The sequence below is a fragment of the Echeneis naucrates genome, chromosome 12 (genome assembly GCF_900963305.1).
Source record: "Echeneis naucrates chromosome 12, fEcheNa1.1, whole genome shotgun sequence".
Taxonomy (NCBI): domain Eukaryota; kingdom Metazoa; phylum Chordata; class Actinopteri; order Carangiformes; family Echeneidae; genus Echeneis; species Echeneis naucrates.
In genome coordinates, this window is record NC_042522.1 from 3,505,479 (window position 1) to 3,526,259 (window position 20,781).

General features: G+C 40.0%; 1 protein-coding gene across 1 annotated transcript in view; it reads right to left on the reverse strand.

Annotated features, from left to right (window-relative positions):
- Positions 1-20,781, reverse strand: part of LOC115052457 (peptidyl-glycine alpha-amidating monooxygenase B-like) — a 39,824-nt gene that overhangs the window by 18,189 nt on the left and 854 nt on the right. Inside the window, exons 2-19 of the mRNA XM_029516565.1 lie at positions 19,291-19,584; positions 14,965-15,085; positions 14,732-14,786; positions 13,927-14,014; positions 12,275-12,366; positions 12,101-12,184; positions 11,270-11,318; positions 11,115-11,182; positions 8,634-8,714; positions 8,375-8,451; positions 6,209-6,312; positions 4,922-5,115; positions 4,763-4,822; positions 3,061-3,336; positions 1,372-1,501; positions 1,099-1,215; positions 945-1,017; positions 660-870 (exon numbers count right to left, since the gene is read on the reverse strand). Of these exons, the coding sequence (XP_029372425.1) occupies positions 660-870; positions 945-1,017; positions 1,099-1,215; positions 1,372-1,501; positions 3,061-3,336; positions 4,763-4,822; positions 4,922-5,115; positions 6,209-6,312; positions 8,375-8,451; positions 8,634-8,714; positions 11,115-11,182; positions 11,270-11,318; positions 12,101-12,184; positions 12,275-12,366; positions 13,927-14,014; positions 14,732-14,786; positions 14,965-15,085; positions 19,291-19,385 (1,975 nt within the window). The 5' untranslated portion in view covers positions 19,386-19,584. The remainder of the gene's footprint in view (positions 1-659; positions 871-944; positions 1,018-1,098; positions 1,216-1,371; positions 1,502-3,060; positions 3,337-4,762; positions 4,823-4,921; positions 5,116-6,208; positions 6,313-8,374; positions 8,452-8,633; positions 8,715-11,114; positions 11,183-11,269; positions 11,319-12,100; positions 12,185-12,274; positions 12,367-13,926; positions 14,015-14,731; positions 14,787-14,964; positions 15,086-19,290; positions 19,585-20,781) is intronic.

Here is a 20,781-nt window from a genome sequence, read left to right on the forward strand (position 1 = left end):
GATCTACACACACACACACCGACACATAAAATATTCAGCTGCATCCCCACACTGATGCCACTGTAACAAGATAAAACAATATTTCTAAGGTCAAGACATTGAGGAAAGAGGCTCTCGAATCTCACCTGGATGAGGAGAGAACACACGCAAGGTGACATAGATGAGATATGTTTTTCTAACCCAGCATCAAATCAGATCAAATCAAATGTATCTATATAGTGCTAAATCATAACAGTCACAATGGACTTTACACAGACCCAACTCTTTATGGAGTTGTTAAAGAGACCAAACAAATCCCTTCAAGAGCAAGCACTTGGCAGTGGCAAGGAAAAACTTTCCTTAAAAGACAGAAACCTCTGGGAAAACCAGGTTCAGGGAGGGCAGCCATCTGCCTCAACCTGTAGGGTTGACAAAGAAAAAGATACGAAAGAGACAGACAGACAGTGAGAGAGTGTTTGTGGGCACAGTAGAGGGATGGAGAGAGAATGAGAGCAGAGAAGTTGGGGCCAGTGTCACTGAGAGCACTAAGGAAAGATCAGTTCACTACAGGCTCTGATCTCATCAAGTGTCAGTGTATGATAATGAACCTTGAGATTTGATTGTATTGTTTGGATCAGGTTCAGGTAAGACTGGTGTGTGCAGAATCAGACTCTACCTACCTGCTCCCCACTCAGACAGATACTGGCCCTTAGGAGAGAACCTAAGGATCCTAGTATTGCAGTATCCATCAGACACAAAGATTTCTCCACTCTTAGGGTCGACGGCCACATCAGTGGGCTGGCAGAAGTGTTTACTATCACTTCCTGGTGTGAAAGCCTCACCAAGGGCAAGCAGGATTGTGTCTCTTCCATCACTGCTCACCTTTAACACCTGTGAGAGTGTGGGGGATACTCTTTACTCTTTATATTCTGTAATTAAGACCCTGATCAGTAGTGTGATCTTACCTGATGAAGGGCTACGTCAGTGACCCAATAGTTATTCTCCTTGTCTGTTGTTATCCCATGAGGTAAATAAAACCTGGAACAGCACAGCACGTCATCACTGTTTGACAGCTTATATCATCACACTCACCTCGGACTGAATCCCATTGTCACCTACATGTTTCTGCCTGATGCCTGCAGGATGTTGCCTTTAGCTGTGTCCACTATCAGAATAGTGGACTGTTGAATGGGACCCAGAGACCTCTCCAGGTACCTGGCCTGGCTGTTAAATGAGCTGAAGAACAAAAAAACTGCTGTTTTGGTCTGTAAAAACTTGTTCTGACAGTGCCTCTTACGAAACACACCTCACTGTGGCCTACCAAAATTTAAAACCAATAGTATCAATATTGTTTTGATGGACATAAAAAAAAAAAAAACACACATCACTTACTTGGACCCCCAGTGATGGTCTCCTCTATGGAAGATGACCAAGTTTGAGTTTGTGTCCAAGGCAAGTCCTGATACTTGACCCAGCTGAAGAGAACTCTGTGGCCATGCTAACACTGGCTCCAAATGGTAGTCTACAACACACGCATACGAAAAGAGACCAATAATAGTTAAATGTGATGCTATATTTCTTTCAAATTTTTTTTCACTGTACACAGTGAGACCTTCCTAAATCCACAACAGTGGACCAGGTTCTTAGAAGGTTAAACTGCATAGAGAGCAGACAGCAGAATGAGGTGTGATGATTACCTCAAATGGACATTCAGGTGTCAGATATAGTTGTGATCACTGAGTTGACTGAAGGGTGTATCTGTAAAGGGGTCATGAGAGAGCTCGGCAGCAGAGTGAGACCTCTTTTCATTAACAACAAACAAAAAATGTACTTTTCTTCATGTTTAGGTGTTGGCAAATTTCAACAGTTACCTGCAGGTATCTGCAGATGTTGCCAGCAAATGTGTAACTTTCTGTGAATGTGTCTTCCAGCCTTATGTAACTTAATGAGGCCCAACTGTTGTTCTTGAATGAAGCAAACATTTTTACCCAACAGTTTTTCAATGGTTAAGAGGTATGCTGGGTGGTGATGGATAGCTCAGGACCATGTTCTTTCAGCTGAGCACCTAGGCTGCACTTGAGTATTGGCTAACTATTTCACTAAGAGAGTCAATCATAGTAATGCTTCCTTCACATGATTTTTATCACCTCCAACTTGTTGCTGACTACTTTGTCATCTGCAAACTGCTCTCACCATCTCTAACAAACTGAAACCAAGCAGAGCAACAACAAAGCGAAGACACTTCTCTGAAGATGGAGGCTAACATGAATGCATCCAACAGAGAAATCCTGTTAGTAGATATAAGAAAGATCATTAATTCCCACAAGTCAAACTGAATATTTTCCTCTCATCAGTCTTTACTAATCCAGGTTAAAGAAAACAGTCTTACCAGCTAGCTGCCTTTATAACCTGCTAAGTCACTGTGACTGTTGTGATTAAGAGATAAATGGAAGTCCCCATTGAGCCCTTTTCACATCCTTCTATCAATCTCTCTGTGATGTGTCCCGGGTAATCATTTCTGTCACTGTGCTATATCACTCCTAATAGGAAGCAAAAACATTATGGTATCCATCCAATATAAACTCGCTATATATCAATATAAAGCCGATTAGAATTTAAGACATTTTAAATACTTTTATCAGTAAATGAGGTGGCAGACCTGTCGTTGACCTGATAAAGTATGAGACATACTTCTCAAAAAAAAAAGGAACATTGAACATTCCTTTAAAGCAATAACCTCTGACACTGATGCCAGAGCACACCAGAGTGTAAGCTGTTTCCATACAGCAGATGAATGAGTCATCCAGACTGTGTTCAAGCAAATGCAGCAAATGCAGTGGGGGGCCTGGCCATGGAGAGGAGGAGACAGTCATGAGTAGTGAAAAGGGGAGGCTGCAGGAGTAATGTGGTGTATTATCGAAATAATTATATCTATATCAATTTCACAAATAAGAAAAGACGAAAAGGACTCAACAACTACATATCCTAACAGAGATGTAATATGTATGCAACATGCACCAACATGCACAAAGCATGTTAATGTTTTCAGAAGCAATGACAAACAAAGCATCCAGGACCCACCTTGTCCTGCAGCTAGCTGCTTGCTTCGTGGGGACTTGGCAGTGGTCTCAAGTTGTTGGAACCTGTGGACTCTGTCTCTAATTAATATTGGATCCTCCCTGGTTGGCAAGGCTAATGTGGCACTGGGAGGGCCAACTTTTTTCTTTTGCATTAAGTTATCAATCTGAGCCACCAGCTCAGCCTGAACTTGCTGCATGTCATTGGGGCTGTATTTATGAATGTGAGTTATGTCCTTACTGTGGCCTAACAGCTTGGATATTTGAGAGTAGCGGGCACCTGCACAGGGACACAGAAGGAAAGGAAAGAGAAAGGACAAGGAGGCTGTAGGCTCTCAGTAAGTGTTGCTTGAGATGTCAAATGCAGTGTTGCAATTAACTTAGCTTTTTCGGTCACATGATGTGAAAAGAGAGAAACTAGCATGGTGAGAAGCTGGTTCTAAACCAGTGTCAATCAACACATGAACACTTCTGGTCCACTGCCCCTTCCTCCCACATTATTATTAGCTGCTAGAAGCTGCAAGGGGCAAGGAGAGGTATGGGTGGGAGGAGAAAGTTGCATGTCTGGACAAAAGACTTCAATGTCTTTTGTCTGAGTGGTGGGTGGTGGTCTAAGTCAACAGAATTACAGTCTCCACAACATTTGACTGATCAGGCCTGAACATGACTAATCCAGGTGCTCCAGAAGAAAGAAATAGAACAAAGTCACTCAAAAGATTTGGTGCAGGGGAACCCCTATTCAGCCCTTTAACTATAAATGGAGAACAATTTGATCCACTAACATTTTTGTAATATCATTAAACATTGAATGCTAAAATCACTCATTTACAACAGACTTCATACGCTTAATATAGATCTTTGTTAGACCTCCTTTAGCAGCTTCCAACTTCAGTCAGTCTCAGTCCTGCTAGACTGACTCTACCCTGTTTTTTGGTTCTAATGTTTCACTTGACTTATGCAAACATTTACAGCCAGCTCTGCTTGTGTGTAACAGATTGAACACACCAATTCTTATTGTTCAATCACGGCCCACTGTCTAAGTGACCAGTACACCAACAATGACCTGATCTCACGTAATTTTTAGTCCAACATAGCCATGGCCCAGTGTATTTGCTATTTAATGAACTTGTATGCTGGACAGAAGGAAAACTAGGAAAGATATTTGAGTTAAGACGCACCAGGTGTAACTGAGTTCTGCCTCTAGGATGCATAGAGGGAGAAAAATGGCTGGAAATCATCACTCCTTCATTATGTGTTTGCCTGCATCCAACTTGACGCATGCTGCCACTAGCTAACCAAATGTTTACAGTCATTTGTTTCAAATTAATTGCCTCTCATGCTGTCCTTCCTTTGATATTAGCCTCACACCTCACTGTTCCTGTTTGGATCTGAAGACACAGCCAGGAGGAGGAAATAGTCCAGGACCACAGAACTACCACTCTTTGGGGATGATGTGGTTCTGTTAGCTTCATTAAACATTAAGCATGTACTGGGTGAGTTTGAAGGTGAATGAGGTAGCTGGCATAGGGGTCAAAAGCTCAAAATTGGAGGCCAGAAAACAGTCTGTAAAGACTGGTGCTCAGTGTGGACCTAACAGGAGATCAAAACTCAGGACCTTAGGTTCAGTGAAAGGTTTTTGTGCTTTACTTATCCAGTCCAGTGCAATTGTAATTGCCAGTTGTAAAGATTATTATCCTTGAACTCACCTTTATCCTGAAATTGGTCTGCTTTGTTTGTGCCCAGCAGGGATCTGTTATCTTGAAAATCTTTAAGGGAAGAACGTATTTAAATCTTACAATCATGTCCTATTGAACAGAAGAAGACAAGCATGGAATCCTTTTGGGGGATTATATGTGTCTTGGTACCTGCTGAGTGTTCCATGTGCACCACTGAGTTCATGTGAGCTGGACTGACTCTGATGGGAATACTGGCTTCTGCTGGAATATGACGAAAGAGCTGTTTGGAGCCTGTCTCAATGCAGCTCATGTAGGGGATTGCATGTTTGCTGTCCATATAGTACATAATATAGAAGTTGCACATTTCATCCTCAGAGGTGCCACTACAGACAAAACAATGGGACGAAACACAAGTTATACTCCTCCCCCCAACCTGTAATACTCCAACACCTGTTTTGTGTGGCATAGTGACCTTTTATCAAACTCTTATGCTCACTTCATGGACATTCACAGTGTGATGAAAAACAAAAAACATAAAACATAAACAAACTAATAAAATAAATATAAATTTGTTTAAAACCTACCCATGAAGCACATAATCACTATTCAGAGACATAGAACACGGAAAATTTAAAACCTCCCAAAGAGGCTGCATAATTGCTAGCGCTTTTGCCTCCCAGCAAGAAGGTTGCAGGTTCAATTACTGGGACTGGGGCCTTTCTGTGTGGAGTTTGCATGTTCTGCCTGTGCTTGCGTGGGTTTTCTCTGGGTACTCCGGTTTCCTCCCACCATCCAAAGACATGCAAGTTTAGGTTGATTGGGGATAATAGATTGAGGTCCGAGTGTGAGTGGTTGTTTGTCTCTGTTTGCCTCTATGTATTGGCGCTGTGATGGACTGGCAACCTGTTCATGGTGTGCCCCCCGCCACCTTATGTCAGCCCCCCTCCCCCAAAGAGTAATGACCTGCCAGTAAAGTAGCACAAGGTATACAGGAGGAACATAACCATGGGCAAAAATACTAGCACCCTTACACTTTTAAGTATGTCTTTTTTATGTCTTTGTCAGCAGTGGGGTTATCCTCGATTTGCTAGTGCATTATAAGACTGTTGACAGAAGAGGAAAAAAGAAAAGAAAATGGTTGCAATGGGATGTCGTGTAAGGCTCACTGCCAGAAAGCTGCTTCATAGGTTTGCCAGCAGGACAATGAAACATTTGGAAACAGTTAAAGAGTGTCCCTAAACAGCCAGCAATGTGTCCACTTGTAATTGCAACAATTTTCTAGAAGTGGTGCATTATTTAACAGAAGTGTGAGGGTACAAATATTTTTGGCCATTACTGTAGACCTTCAAATACACATGGAAAACAAACCCTCATCTGTTATTCAAATGGTTTGAAGAGAACAGGATTTCAGATACAGGTCATTGACAGTGTGACATACTTATTCATTGTCACATCGGGTTTTAAAACAGAACTCACCCTATGTAGGTTTTGTAGGTTCTGCCCTCCCCAGTAAACACACATCTTGCAGCAATCGTGTCTCCATTCTTCACATTCAGCTCTTCGTTGGCAGGATAAAAGGCCTGGGGAGAAATAGTGATAATCGTGTGTGTTAGAGCCATTTCTTTTCCTGATGTTAACGGTCTTGGTAATCGCGGGCAGGCACTACATGCTGCATATTGGTGAAAGCACACAATCATGCAAGTTATTACTGGTTTTAACAGCAGCCCCAAAATAGTTTTTTGTTTTGAAAATTCAAGGCACTATGGCATATCTAAGTAGGTTCTCGGGCATTTCAGACTACAACGACCTGAATGACTGAGTTCAAAGCAACCAGACTTCTGGAGGACCTTTCAGCTTAATCAAGGGGCTTCTTTAGTTTAGGAGGTCAGGGACTCCACAACTGTTGTTAGAACTGAAGAGTCCCATTGGAAGAGGAGCAGAATAAATCACAATTTTTTACTTCAACTTGATCAAATATATCTCTACCAATCACACTGAGCAAATTAAAGGCCAAACTCTAATTTGGCATCACTGGTTTTAGGTTCCAGGAAGTTAAATTATCTAAGAAAGCCAAGAAAGTCTAGATTAGCACAATATAAAACACTTGAGTTAAGTTAGCACTGTCATGAATTTCGTACTTGGTCTGTTTTTATTTTTAACTATATTTCAGATTCTCTTTTGTTGAACTTCCTGTCTGTGCCTCATTAGACAGTGAGCAATTGTGTATCGAAGGCATTCATTTTCCAGAATTTTTTGGAAAGTCCCTGTTCCTCACATCTCTGCCAGTGGTGGCTGGTCAGTGAAGGCTGCTGGGGCACTGCCCACATCAATCAAAAGAAAAAACAAACATGCTCTAAGATACAAATAATTATTAAAAGATGGTGTTATTTCAGTCTGTGGGTGACTGTCTATAGCAATGAAATGTTGTTTAAATATTTATTTAATTCTAAAATGGTTTTTATTTTATTCACTTCACCTGAAGTAAAGGATGGCGGTAAAACAGAATCCAGTGTAAGCCCTTGAACATTTGATAAGCATGTGACCTGAGGCTCTCTTTTAATTGGTTTGAAGTAGATTCTTCACGGGACACACGGGACTCTGTGTGTGTCCCGTATGCGTCCAAGAAACATCAGCAGCGAATCAGCGATCAGTATCGTGTTGTGTTTTTTTTTTTTTAATCGAATGTGATTTGACAGTTAATTCCCAGATTTTGTATATTATCAAATATCTAAAAGGAAGAAACGTTATATTGGCAAATAACAGAAATTCCAGATGGAACAATGGAAATTTTCATGTTTTTATTTCTTCTAATATGTAAAACATCCATCCATCTTCTACCGCTATTTCCGGGTCACGGGGTGCTGAATCCAATCCCAGCCAACATTCTGGGCGAGGGCAGGGTACACCCTGGACAGGTTGCCAGTCCTTCACAGGGCCAACACACAAAGACAAACAACCACTCACCCTCTCATTCAGACTTACAGACAATTTAGAATCACCATTTAACCCTGACATGTATATATTTGGGCAGTGGGAGGAAACCAGAGTACCCAGAGGAAAACCATGCAGACAACATGCAAACTCCGCACAGAAAGGACCCAGGCCGCAGGGCGACAGCGTTAACCACTACACCTACTACCATGCTGCCCATGTGTAAAACAAACTGAACCCAAACCAGGAAGAAAAATAGCAATACAAAAGAACAGTGGTGTTGTTAAAATGTTAAACCCTACTTTATGTAGTTTTCTTTTTTCACTGCAGCACAACTGAACTGCTTCACTAAAAGTTACGGCTAATGAACCATTGCTGGACGCTCACATTTTTCAAAATAAAAGGACCAAAACATTATTTTCTACCTTCCTTTTTTCCCCATTGTGCCAAGCTTGCACAAACCATGACTTCTGTGTACCATTACACCCCTATGTATGCCAAAGGTAAATTGCACCCCCCAAAGAATTTTTAGCAGGAGCCACCACTGATTTCTATCCATTTTACACTCTGTCATTTTGCCAGATAATACATTTCTGATATCAAAAAACCTTTGGAAGGATGGCTGCAGAATATCCAAGCTTGTCAGTGAGCTCCTTAAATGACCTTTAGCTAATCAGCTGGTGGGACACTGACACAGACGTAATGTCATACCTGTGGTAGTTGGGGGGACTGTCGTCCAATCAGGCTCCACTTCCCATCTCGGATCCTGTAGCCACTAACCACTTTACCTATAACAGAGACACACATCTAATCCAATCAAATCAAATGTCATTATATAGTAAGAAATCATAATTGAGTTGCATCTTGTCATTTTATAGATTCAGCATGTTTAGCTCAAGAGAATTATTTTCAATTATTATACATCCAGACCAGCACTGATAGTAACTAAGATTTTGCTGAGTTTACTCACCAAGGTGGTGTGTGTGGGTCCTGAAGGCGAAGGGGTAGATAGGATATGAAGTGTACTCACAGGCGATGTCTGCATTGGTAACTAAGACAAATAGGAGGTTGTCAAGTCCCTCTTTGACATTTTTGCAATTTATGTCAGCCCTTCTGTATTATTATAATATTATATATAATTTTCTTGTATTATTATAATATCAGCAGGAAAATTATTTTGTTTTCATCATTCATTTCAAAAATTGAAACTTTCCCATATTTAATGTATCTCACATGATATATTTCAAGCCTTTTAAAAAATGTTGTTTTGATCATTTCTGTGTACAGTTCATACAAATGTAATCTATCCTGGTATATTCTTTAAACTAAATGAAAAAGGGACTTTACATTACAGAAATGTTACTGAAAAGTATCTTTGTCTGTGCACTCAATTCTCTCTTGGGTCTTTTAGCATAGCGTAACGTAATTGTGTCCGATACAGTCCAATTCTGTCTTACTTCCGTCGTCTTCCGCTAGAGGTAGTAAAGGTGGAAATGCGTCATCTCGTATGGCCAATGTAACAGATGTGCGCAGTTACGGACATGCTTACAGACATTAAATGCACACTAATCGGATCAACAATTGGCATAACCCACCCATCTCGACCAAAAGGAAATTTTGAAGGAATGTGATCTGCTTAGAATCTTCCGATTGGGGTATTTACATTAAACATTTTTCTTCCGGTCAGGCTTTTAATCCGATTACTTGTGTCCATGTAAACATACATACTGCCAATGACATGGCCCCAAATCACTTGAGGAAATTTGACCACTGAGCAAGAGTCCAGTATTTTCTCTCCTTAGCACTTTCATGAGTGGCTTGGTATTATGTGATGTTGTTAGTCAATTGTGTGTGTGCATGTGTGTTGGCGTTTTATGCACTTTTCCTGCCACACTTCTCATGAGTATGTTGTGATACAGCTCTATGCCCACAGCCAGACCTTCAGATGATGATCTTCTCAGGCTTCCCCTTACTGTGGAAGATGTCAAGGATTTTCCTCTGGACAGCTGTAAAGTCAATAGTCTTCCCCATGATTGTGGTTGCCAGTATTAAACTAGTCTAAGAAATATCAGGTATTTATACTATATGACGGGTCACTTAACCCACCTCAGAATGATGTAATCTTATTTCTTGAGGTACTGGATTTGTGATTTTCATGAGCTATAGCCCAAAAAACAACCAAAAGACAACAAAAAAGGCTTGAAATACTTAACCCTGTATGCAATGTATCTAGAAAATTTGTACTTCTTAATTCTGAGATTCTGTAAAAAAAAAAAAAAAAAAAAAAAAAAAAAAAAAAGCCCTTTTTCATAATATTCTAATTTAATGAGACACCTGAAGAATTATTGTATTAATCCTGTGACCTTAATAACTTACTAGAATAATACTCATGTCACTTGCCTGGATTAATCATCATTATCAGTATTTTAATGCTAACTCATTTTTATTGAGTTCATTTAATTGTAGGCTATAGGCAAGATTCTTAAAGCACAACACAGTTTCCACAGTGGGACATGTCAGAGTGGTATAACCAGACAAACAGCAGGCCTCTGTGTCCTGATATTCAGGACATATTGTGAGCGTATGATTGTGTTGTCCGAGTACTGGGTGGTTAAACTTGACACAAACATTGAAAGCAATAATAATTAAAAGGACTAAGCAGTGTTGAGTGGAGCCTGGCAATCAAAGCAGGTTATTTAAAACAGCCACACATTATTTACTAAATTCCTGCAGAGATGATTTACTTCTATGGACTTTTAATTATGTCCATGTGTGAAACCAAAGCACAGCATACAATATATGTCTGTTTTCAGGTGTAAAACACACAATGAGTGTGTGTACGTGGTTGCGTTTTTTGCAATGAAATGGCAACCTGTTATAATTATACTATAAATGGCAGAATTTCAGCTTAAGATTAGGGGTGAACAAGGTTTTGTTTTTTTCCATTAGTGTTGGTATCTAAATGGAAACTAAATGCATGTAGGTCAAACTGCAGGGATGGAAAGGTTCCATTGAAAGATTTAAGAGGCATGGTCTGTGAAGAGATGTCCATAGATATTGGAGTCAAGTGCAACTGACCTTGGTTCACTATCCGTTTCGCCTTTTATTCAAAATGCTACATCAGTTTGCACCTTTCTGACTAGGTTAAGCTCATCAGACTAGCTGACTCAATTTCCTTTGGATAGGTATCGGATGAACGAATGAGAATGTTCACAGACATCTATGAAGAGATGTGTTTTTGTGAAGACAAAGAGATGCTCCTTCTCTTACAACATTCAGGAGCAATTAGACCACCTGTGTGTCCATCCAAACAGTGTTTAATGGGAGATAGTGGATCTACAGTATAGAATATCTGCCCCATCACAATGCTGTCAACCCTAGTAGTGTGGGCCATTGAAAAGAAAACAAATCTCTAAAACAATTTGAAACCAAAAGATTTAGGAAAACATACCTCTTTTTCCTGGAAGAATGATTGTGTCCACAGACATGAGCAGGTATATCCCCGCTATGAATGGCTGCCTTTGAGGAGAACACAGTACCATTAGAGGACACTGAAACAGTTCCCCCCGTTAAGAGTAGTAGATGATTTTAGATGTTAGGACTTACGGTTTGGATGTCATCTTTAAAGTAAGCCCAGAGCAGTCTCTGTGGTGATCTGCAACACAGTAACATACAAGCATTATTATTAAGTTATTATTGACATCAGATGAAGAGATAAAATATTAAGGATAAGATAGAAACACATTGTGAAATCAAACAAAGAGTTTTCAGAATGTGTCAGTAAACAGTGGAGAGCCAGGAGATTTAAAGCTGCTTAATAGTCTAAGGATCTTTCTTAAAGGAGGAGTCTACAGCCAATGTAGCTCGGTGAGGCTGAACCACAGTAGTGCTTTGGGCCAAATGCTAACAGAGCTGAGTTTAATCTGCGTAGCTGAGAATGTTGGGAATGAAATTAGTCTTGTAGGTATATGTGGTAGAATAGAAACTTGTGATGGCACAAAATGAACCACAAATGAGGGATAATCACTTAAAAAACAAATGCTGAACCGACAAAAAAAAAAAAACATTGAGAATCAGAGCTCCCTTTGTTATTGATAATTGATATATAATTGAGTTACCTGTGAGAACATTAGGTAAAAGCCTGGTTTAGATCCTAGCACTGAAAATTGTTTGTCTTCCACACTTACACCCAGAGCTATGGGGACTTTGACCTAAACATCCTGGGATGCTAAGTGGTACCTGTCCTGATGTCTACACTACATATGCTATACATATCTACATATGAAATAAAGCATGGCAACTACTGTCGTCTACACAACACATCAGTGTTATTTTCCTATTGGCTCAGGAGTGACACTGCTTACCTCTACAGCCCTGGTTCACTCAAGATACATGAATATCAGTTAAAAAAAAAAAAAAACTTCCATTTGGGCTGACCTCTGAAAGCACTGACATCTCCATAATGGATCTGCAGCACGAAGTAGGACATTCCCGAATCTTTCCCAACTTTAAAACCAACATCTGATGAAACAGAGAACAGAGACATGAGACCACAGAGAACAGAAACCAAAGACAGAACTTTATTACTTGTGAGGTCTTTTGCAGACAAACCTTTCGGCAGCTTAGTAGGAGGTGCATTCCGAGCCCAGGCATACAGAATGGATGCTTCATCCTCACATGTACCTGGTACACTGCCACAATCCCTGGAGAAACAAATGAGGGGATCAACACCACTTTTGGTTTATGGCTGAGCAGACGAAAAAAATGAAGACTGTGGAAGCGAGAGAGCAACAAAAATTAAAGCCGTGTGCTGCAGTGTGAGGGACACATCCATAACAAAGGACTGGTCCTAGAGAAACCTGAAAGATTATGTTTTATGGATATAAAACTTTATAACCTGGCACTCATCTCCTCAAAAATTAAGGAGTTGGTCCTGGACTTCAGAAGGAAGAGGGAGGATCCCCCCCCCACTCATCCGAGGGGACCTAGTGGAGAGGGTCAGTGACTTGAGGTTTCTGGGGATGTACATTTCCCGGGAACTTACATGGGGCACTAACACCAATGCCCTCGTGAAAAAGGCACAGCAGCGTCTGTACTTTTTAAAGGTCACTGAGAAGGGTCAACGTGTCCCAGAGCCTGCTGCTGTCCTTCTACAGGTGTTCAGGAGCAGCTCTCCGGATGACATGAAGGCTCTGGAATGAGTCAGGAAGTCAGCACAGAGTATCATAGGAGTTCAGCTTTCCTCTCTGTCGGAAATCTACATCACCAGATGTCTGTGCAGGGCCAAAAGCATCACCTGTGACAGTTCGCACCCCAGACACAGCCTGTTCTCACTTCTGCCCTCAGGGAAAAGGTACAGGTCCATCCAGGTGCACACATCCAGATTCATTAACACCTTCCACCCAAGTGCAATAAAAGTACTTTACAGTAGTTTTCAATATTATTCATTTACACCGTTGTGTAATTTGTGTAATTCTCTGTGCATATGTTCTTACTGGCTCCTTTTGTAAATATATTCTATACACTTTATTTTTTTGCATACCCTTTACTTTTTACTTTATTTTTCTTATTTTATAATTGTGTTTGTACTACAGAGTTTTGTTGTATATAGTGTATGATGACAATAAAAGCATTCTAATTTTTAACTTAAAATTGTCCTTTGCCTCCTAAAGGGCCATAACAATATGTAAACAATGACAAGTGATCACCATTAAATGAACAAGTGAGGTCAAGTCATCATCCTTGATCTCTTTTTATCTTTTATTTCTTTCTGACTGATCAGTTAAGGACGAATACTATTTACAGCTGATCTTATTCTGACTGATCAGGTAGAGGTAAAGAATCTGCAGCTCCACAAAGCTGAGGGAAACAGCAGCAGCGTTGGTCAAGTTGTGGGTTTGTCACTATGAACATCATCTTTCATGTGTTGTGGCCATTGTACCTGCTGTTAATATAAAACTGCGATAGGTCCAGCTTTATTATAAACTGAAGGGATGAAATGTGAATACATCAAACACAAATTGACTTATGAAGTAATAAGAAAATATTACAACTTTTATTCGGTAAATGTTTCTATGACATGAAATGACTTTTCTAATGGCAACTTTGTCACTGCTACAGCAGTGGAAATGGGTACAAACACACATATTAAATTCATGTTGCCAGATAAAAAAAGTCTTTAGCTTTGTATTGAAACTCTTCACTTCACCAGTGAATAAGATCCAGACCTTAGCACTTGGCTGTGAGCTAATGAGGGGTCTTACCAATTGCTCCTGGTAGAGGCTGGAGTCTGGCATCCAAACAGCAGCATGTGATGGACTGTGTCCATACTGGCATGAGGTATGAAGTCCACTGTGGAGGAGAGGCACCTCATTAAAGTTTTTAACACCAAAGAAACTATGATGAAGTACATGTGGCATAAAACTGCTCAATAAACACACAGTACTCTAGCCTCATTTACATACCAACTCACAAACCTAAACACAATGGAACCGCCAGCAACCAACTCCATATTTTAAGCCACAACTGTGCTGTTTAAAGCTCTTTCACCCATGAACCCTTTGTGGCTTCAGAAAATGAACATCTCTGTACTGGTTGTATTAGATTTAAGTGCCAAAATCTGACACTACTGATCACAACATTGCATAACGAGGACCTTAAAGCACAGTGTGGCATTGTCTTTTTGTTGTTGCCTGCTCTTGAGATAATTGTAAAAGATCAAATTGCCTGTGCACCGCTATTAGTGTCACAATTACGAAGACACTAAAGAGCACACATACAGGAACAATGATCTCCGTACCCTAACCCTAACCCCGTATGACAAGCACACCTACACTCCATTTTGAGCAGCCAGCACCCAGCTCTTTCCCTGTGACGCTGGCATTTCATGATCACCCTTGTTAACCTGCAGCAGACCCTACACTGGCAGATGTTACCTTGGATCACATCACATAAAAAGGTGAGAGTAGAAAGACTGATAAATGTAGAGGCAGATCCCCTGCTCAGACTGACAGAACAGACCTAGATTCTGTGATTTCACCTGTCAGTATTTTTAAAAGATATACTCACCTATATATGCATCTCGAGTTGGCATCGGAAATGCCATGCACAGGTAAGTGTCCGACTAAAATATTAAAAAACACACACACAAAGATACTGATTGTTGATTAATAGAGTTAACAGTTTGATGTGTCATTTCCTGTGTGTCATCTTTGAGAGGCGAGTGACAGTGAGGTTTTCTGGGAAGTCTGTAAACACAACCTCAATACACCTGATCAGCTACCAAATATTGGCAGACTCACCACGGCAGGGGCAACACTGTTCATACGAATCTCCACCGAGAAGTTGTGAGGATTAGTGAAGACCTGTTGCTGGGTCCTGGACTCACAACTGCTGGGACCCACCAATACATCTTCCTGAGACCTTTGAGAAAGACACAGATAACCTTTAGGACAGAACACAGCTTTATCAGTTACTGCTGAATTACTGATAAGTACAGACTCACACAACTAAGTACAGAAGACACATCTAAAAACACACACTTTTCATAGACCATTATTTTTTCAGTCCATGTAACCACTTCACCAATGTTGGGCAAGTTACTTTAAAAAAGTAATTAGTTACAGTTGTTAGTTACTTCTTCCAAAGTAACTAAATTAGTTACTCAGTTACAAATTATCACAGTAACTTGTTACTTCAGAAAGTAACTATTGCGTTACTTTCAAATAAAAATTTAAATGCTGAAATGTGTTGGGATTTTGAAGCCCACTTCCACCCCTCTTTAATTTAAAATGCATGTGCATGTTCAATTACCGTAATTTCCGGATTATAAGCCTCTACTTTTTTCACACGCTTTGAACCCTGGGGCTTAAACAACTATGCAGCTGATTTATAGATTTTTACGGGTAACAAGCTTCATGCCGCCAATACATTTAGCATCACATCAGACCAATGAAATTACCAAACTGGTCACAGAGGACCAATGAAATTGTTTGCATTAAAGTGAACACACCCACACTAAATTCTTCAGATCAGTCATTTATTTTGCACTTCATGCACACACCCTTATCATGGAAAAAACACAAAGCGATGCATATGATACAAATAAATACCTATACCTATACAAATAAATCTGATTTGATTTGATTTGATATGATCCAGTTTTCAAGTTAAAGTCGATCAATCTGATGAAAAGGCGAAATCTTTCTGTGTAACATAATTCCTGCCATATGCCATTTCCTCTCATATTTCCGACACCTGCGGCTTATAAACAAGTGCGGCCTATATATGTACAAAACAGTTTTTCTCTTTAAATTTAGCAGGTGCAGCTTATATTCAGGTGCGCTCTATAGTCCAGAAATTATGGTATAAGACATTTGAGTAAGTTGGAATTACTTGACACGTACGTGGAAAGGCACTTTTGTCCAGGGCATAATATGCATTTCATAATTCCATTCATTCCTTTAATTTCTTGGAGGGAAAAGTAATAGCTATCCTTCCATTTAAAGAAAGCAACTTTTGGATTATTTGGGCTCGCCATTCCTGTTTCTCATTGACTGACTCACTTGTGTCGTTTGTTGTGTGTCTGACTCTGCATGCGTTTGAGTTTCTGTAAAAAATACCTGCCCACCTCTGCCTCTGATTGGCTCACCATGTAATTTTACTCTAGCTCAGCCAATCACCTTCATTTATGCAATTGTCTCCTATCCACTAACCAATAGAACAGTAAAAAAAAGTCTGTGCCTCTCGGCTCAGAGATCCAGTTGGTCTGATGAAAAGAACAGCTTCAATTATAGTAGCACAGTGGAATCAATTAGATTGCTTCTTATTAAAAAGCAGCTTTAATAAGTCTCTGTGTGTTGGCCCTGCGGTGGACTAGTGACCTGTCCAGGGTGTACCGCTCCCTCGCCCAGTGTGAGCTGGGATTGGCTCCAGCACCCTGCACGACCCAGAAACAGATAAGCAGTTGAATGAATGAATGACACCTGAGGCCCGGTGAAGAAACACTAACTGATATTCACCTAGACAGACCAAAGACATAAACTTTAGACCAGTGTAACAATAAGAAGATTGTTTCTTTAGGTCATGAACATCAGTGACATCTGTCCAGCCACAGGAGCTGGACGTCTGGATGTCTGTCTGATGACTTTTATTTTTGTGTTGGAGGCCAAAAATCTATGTGGGTATGGATCATATAGATTATCAAGGTTATCTTTTGTTATAAACTGGAAAGGCGAAATCCTTCAGTCTGATAATGAGCTACTATTCTATACTATACAGCTACTATTCTAAAGCCTTGTCAACAACAACGGCAATGTATCCATGACAGCAACCAACTGTTATAGTAGGTAGCAAAACTTAGCAGTAGTGTTTTGACAAAATTAACAAATATGCTAAATTAGTTGAATTCACATGTTTAAGGTTAAGTTTCACCTCCAGGGAGGGTTGACAACGGTGGAGTGGATTGAACAGTGACTTTCTCCTGAAAAAAAGTCAAAGAAAAGACGAGCTAAAGTCAGGAGAGGTGGGACTATTTTTTTTCACAGTGGGGCTATTTTTATTGGATAATATGTAATTATTACTGTACTAAATAAAAATACATGAAATAGATTGTGTATTCCTCTTTCATATTTCCATTATCAATAACCATTTTATAAAAGCAATACAGCACTTTAGGCCATGGTATATTGCTTAAATAGTTAAGGGAAGTGGATCTCTGAAAATATTGTACATCCTGTGTATCATAATCACCCATGTAGTTGATGATATTGTCACTTTCACTATCTGAGTGAGGTTTTCCACTCCTGTCTCTCTCAGAATAGACCATATCATGATCACTCAGGCTGTCTGAGGCTAAGACACAAGTTTTTTACTCAAAATAAAGGTTTTTAAATATAACGCAAAGTGTATTCAAGCTTCAGGTCCATTCTCCTGTGTATTACACTCATAAATTCTTTGACTATGTACACATGCTGTGAAGCATGACTCTCCTGATTTCAGTCAATGGTGATAATAAGACTGATCACACAGTAATTTTCAAGAACTTGTTTGACTCCCTTTTCTGTCATTGTATTGACTTGTTAGTTTTAGCAATTTATCCATGATAATTGAATGACCATGCATGTACATATGTATACACATGTACAACACACAAACAAGTGAAAAGATTACACATACAAGTAAAATGCTCTTATAAATACAGCTGAAAACATTTTGATCAGGCTGGAGGAGAAACTAAGATAAAAATGTGATCTGTGGTGACTTGTTGTCTAGCAGCTCATGACAACCTGCTCAGCAGCATACATATATCTGAACTTGTATACCCCCCAGGTGCCACAGGAATATACTAGGGCTGAACGATTAATTGTGGCCATGTAAAAAAGTGTTCACATGACGCGCGCGCAGAACGGACAACTCGACTGCACCATAACCTGTTGCGCAATGGCCTCTGACTCGACGGAACAGTCAGAAAATGGCTCAACTGAGACTTTAGTCTCGATTAGGAACAGCACATCAGCGAGGTGGAATTATTTCTGTTTTAAAAAGGAAGATGCTGCGCAGCGTCAGGTACCGTGCAGAACATGCCGCGCTGCTTTTGATAATTCACGAGGCCACACTACAAACCTATTCCAGCACTTAAAACCCCCCACAAAGCCATTTGCGACAGTCGTATAGCTAAAATGCCGAGCACCAGTGCACCACACACACTAAACCCAAGACATCATTCATCATTGCCCGACATGTTTGAAAGTCAGTCCATATGAGCGCAGTTCTAAACGGCACGGGGAAATCACTCGGGCAATAAGCGAGTTCACTGCTAAAGATGCGGTGCCTCTCAGCACGGTGACCGGGCCTGTTTGAAAAGTGCACGCTATAAAACAGTGCCTTTTTCCTTTCAATGACTTTTTAAGTTATGTACATAAAGGCAACGCCAAAGATGTGTTGCTCTTACGTTTCTGTAATGAGCAGTTAAATAAAAGCATGAACTGATGAAGCCCCTTGAATAAGAGGCGAAACTTCTTCATAGACAAATACAAGTCCAGTTGCCCACGAAACGGAACAATGACCTGGATGAATGAGAATATTCATAGACATATTGTTAAATAAAATGTTATTTTTCAACTCTTGCATCTTCTTGTGACAACTTATAAATCTAACAGACACCTAGCCTATGGGAAAGAAGATTCTATACTAAATGTATCAAATATTGTGTTGGCCATATTAAAATAATTCACAGCATTTGGTTGGGGAAAAAAGAGGAAAAATAATGATTTTGAAGAAATCCTATATTAAATCACAATCGCACTATTGGAGAAAATAGTCGTAATTAGATTATTTTCCCAAATCATTCAGCCCTAGAATATACTGTTTTCCAGCAAGTGTTGCTTGAAAACGTGCTCAGTCACTATCAGACATTTGCTGCCCCAAAGAAATAGGTATTAAGTATGCTTTTAAAATAACAGTAAAACCCTACTCTTATACTGCTTATACTAATTGGAAACAGAATTTTCAGTTGTGTATGTGAAACAGTTAATAGTGTGTGTAAAAGCTTTTCACTTGTATGTGGTGTTTTTGCACACATAGAGAAGTTAAAAAAAAAAAATCCACTTAAGTGTAAAATGCCATACCTTTTAGACCCAAACACAGGCTGTTTTACCTCCAGACTTTGATTGTGACAGATGAATAATAGCAACACAGCACAGAGCACAGGGATTCCCATCATGCTTGTTAAGCCTGCAGTATGTTTGGCTGCTACTGTTAGGCTGCAGATGTGAAAGACTGTCAGTGACCACTATGTCACAGCAGTGTCACTGCTGGTTCTTTACTCAGCTTGGTTGAGGAGTAGAGATGTCAAATGAGGTGAAGGTGGCACCCCTGCTGGACTTCAGTCCTTCAGCATGTCTTACATTTGAAAGGTCCTCCTACCAGATAAGATGGTTAAAAGTCTGTCTGAAGATACCACCTGTAAAAGAAATGACAACAAATCCAAGCATATCCAGGTCTGTTAGTGCTTTTTAACTATCTACATGTTGTTGAAAAGAATTATCCATAATATGTTTATTAAATATACACATGATATATCTCCTCCTGGTTCATATGGTGCATAGGGTTCATTGAACTATTTGTTTTTAAATCTATCCTCTCTGACCTGGAAGAAGCTGACACAATTACATGATAATAATTTTGTTGAATATACACAAATATCATTATTTCCTTCTATTCACTGTTACCTTCACACACAACTTCCATAATTTACACAATATATATATTGCACTGCATTGACAGTGGTTAAAACTGCTCCCACTCTCTGCGTGTATGCGTTTCTGTACCCCTTCCTCCTCATTTTCTATTATAACAAAACAAAACAAACCTCAGGCAGACATGTAACCAAATTTATATTAATGGTTCCCTGCCTGCACAGTAGCGTAGTGCTTAGCACAATAAGAAGGTTGCAGGTTCGGTTCCCAGCCTTGGTCCTTTCTGTGCAGAGTTTGTATGTTCTCCCCATGTCTGCGTGGGTGTCCTCCCACCGTCCAAAGACATTCATGTATAGGTTAACTGGAGACTAAATTGACCGTAGGTGTGAATGCGAGCGTGAGTGGTTGTTTGTCTGTTTTTGTGTGTTGGCCCTGCGATGGACTGGTGACCTGTCCAGGGTGTACCCCGCCCCTCGCCCAGTGTATGCTAGGATTGGCTCCAGCAGCCCCGCGACCCAGATAAAGCGGATGAAGATGAGTGAGTGGTTCCCTGCCTAATATAATTATAAATGTAGTAAAATCATCTGTTACATACTGCTACAAATATTCTGATGTTTCTGGAAAAAAATGAAAACAAGATGTGAATAAGATATCCACAGATAGATATATGTTTTAATTTCATATGGCGCTATTGCAAAGCTTATAACTCAAGACATAACATCATATATAAACATCTCATTCAAATACAAGATCATGCTGTTTGTTTAACAGTGGTCTCAAACACTTAACCGTAGCCAGAGGCAAAATCTACCCTGCTTCAGTTTTCCCTCGGTCAGTGTGAAACCCAGAGGATCGCAGGTGGAGGGGAGAGATTCAGTGCCATGAAGAGATGGCTAGTTACTCATCGCTCTTGACAGAGCA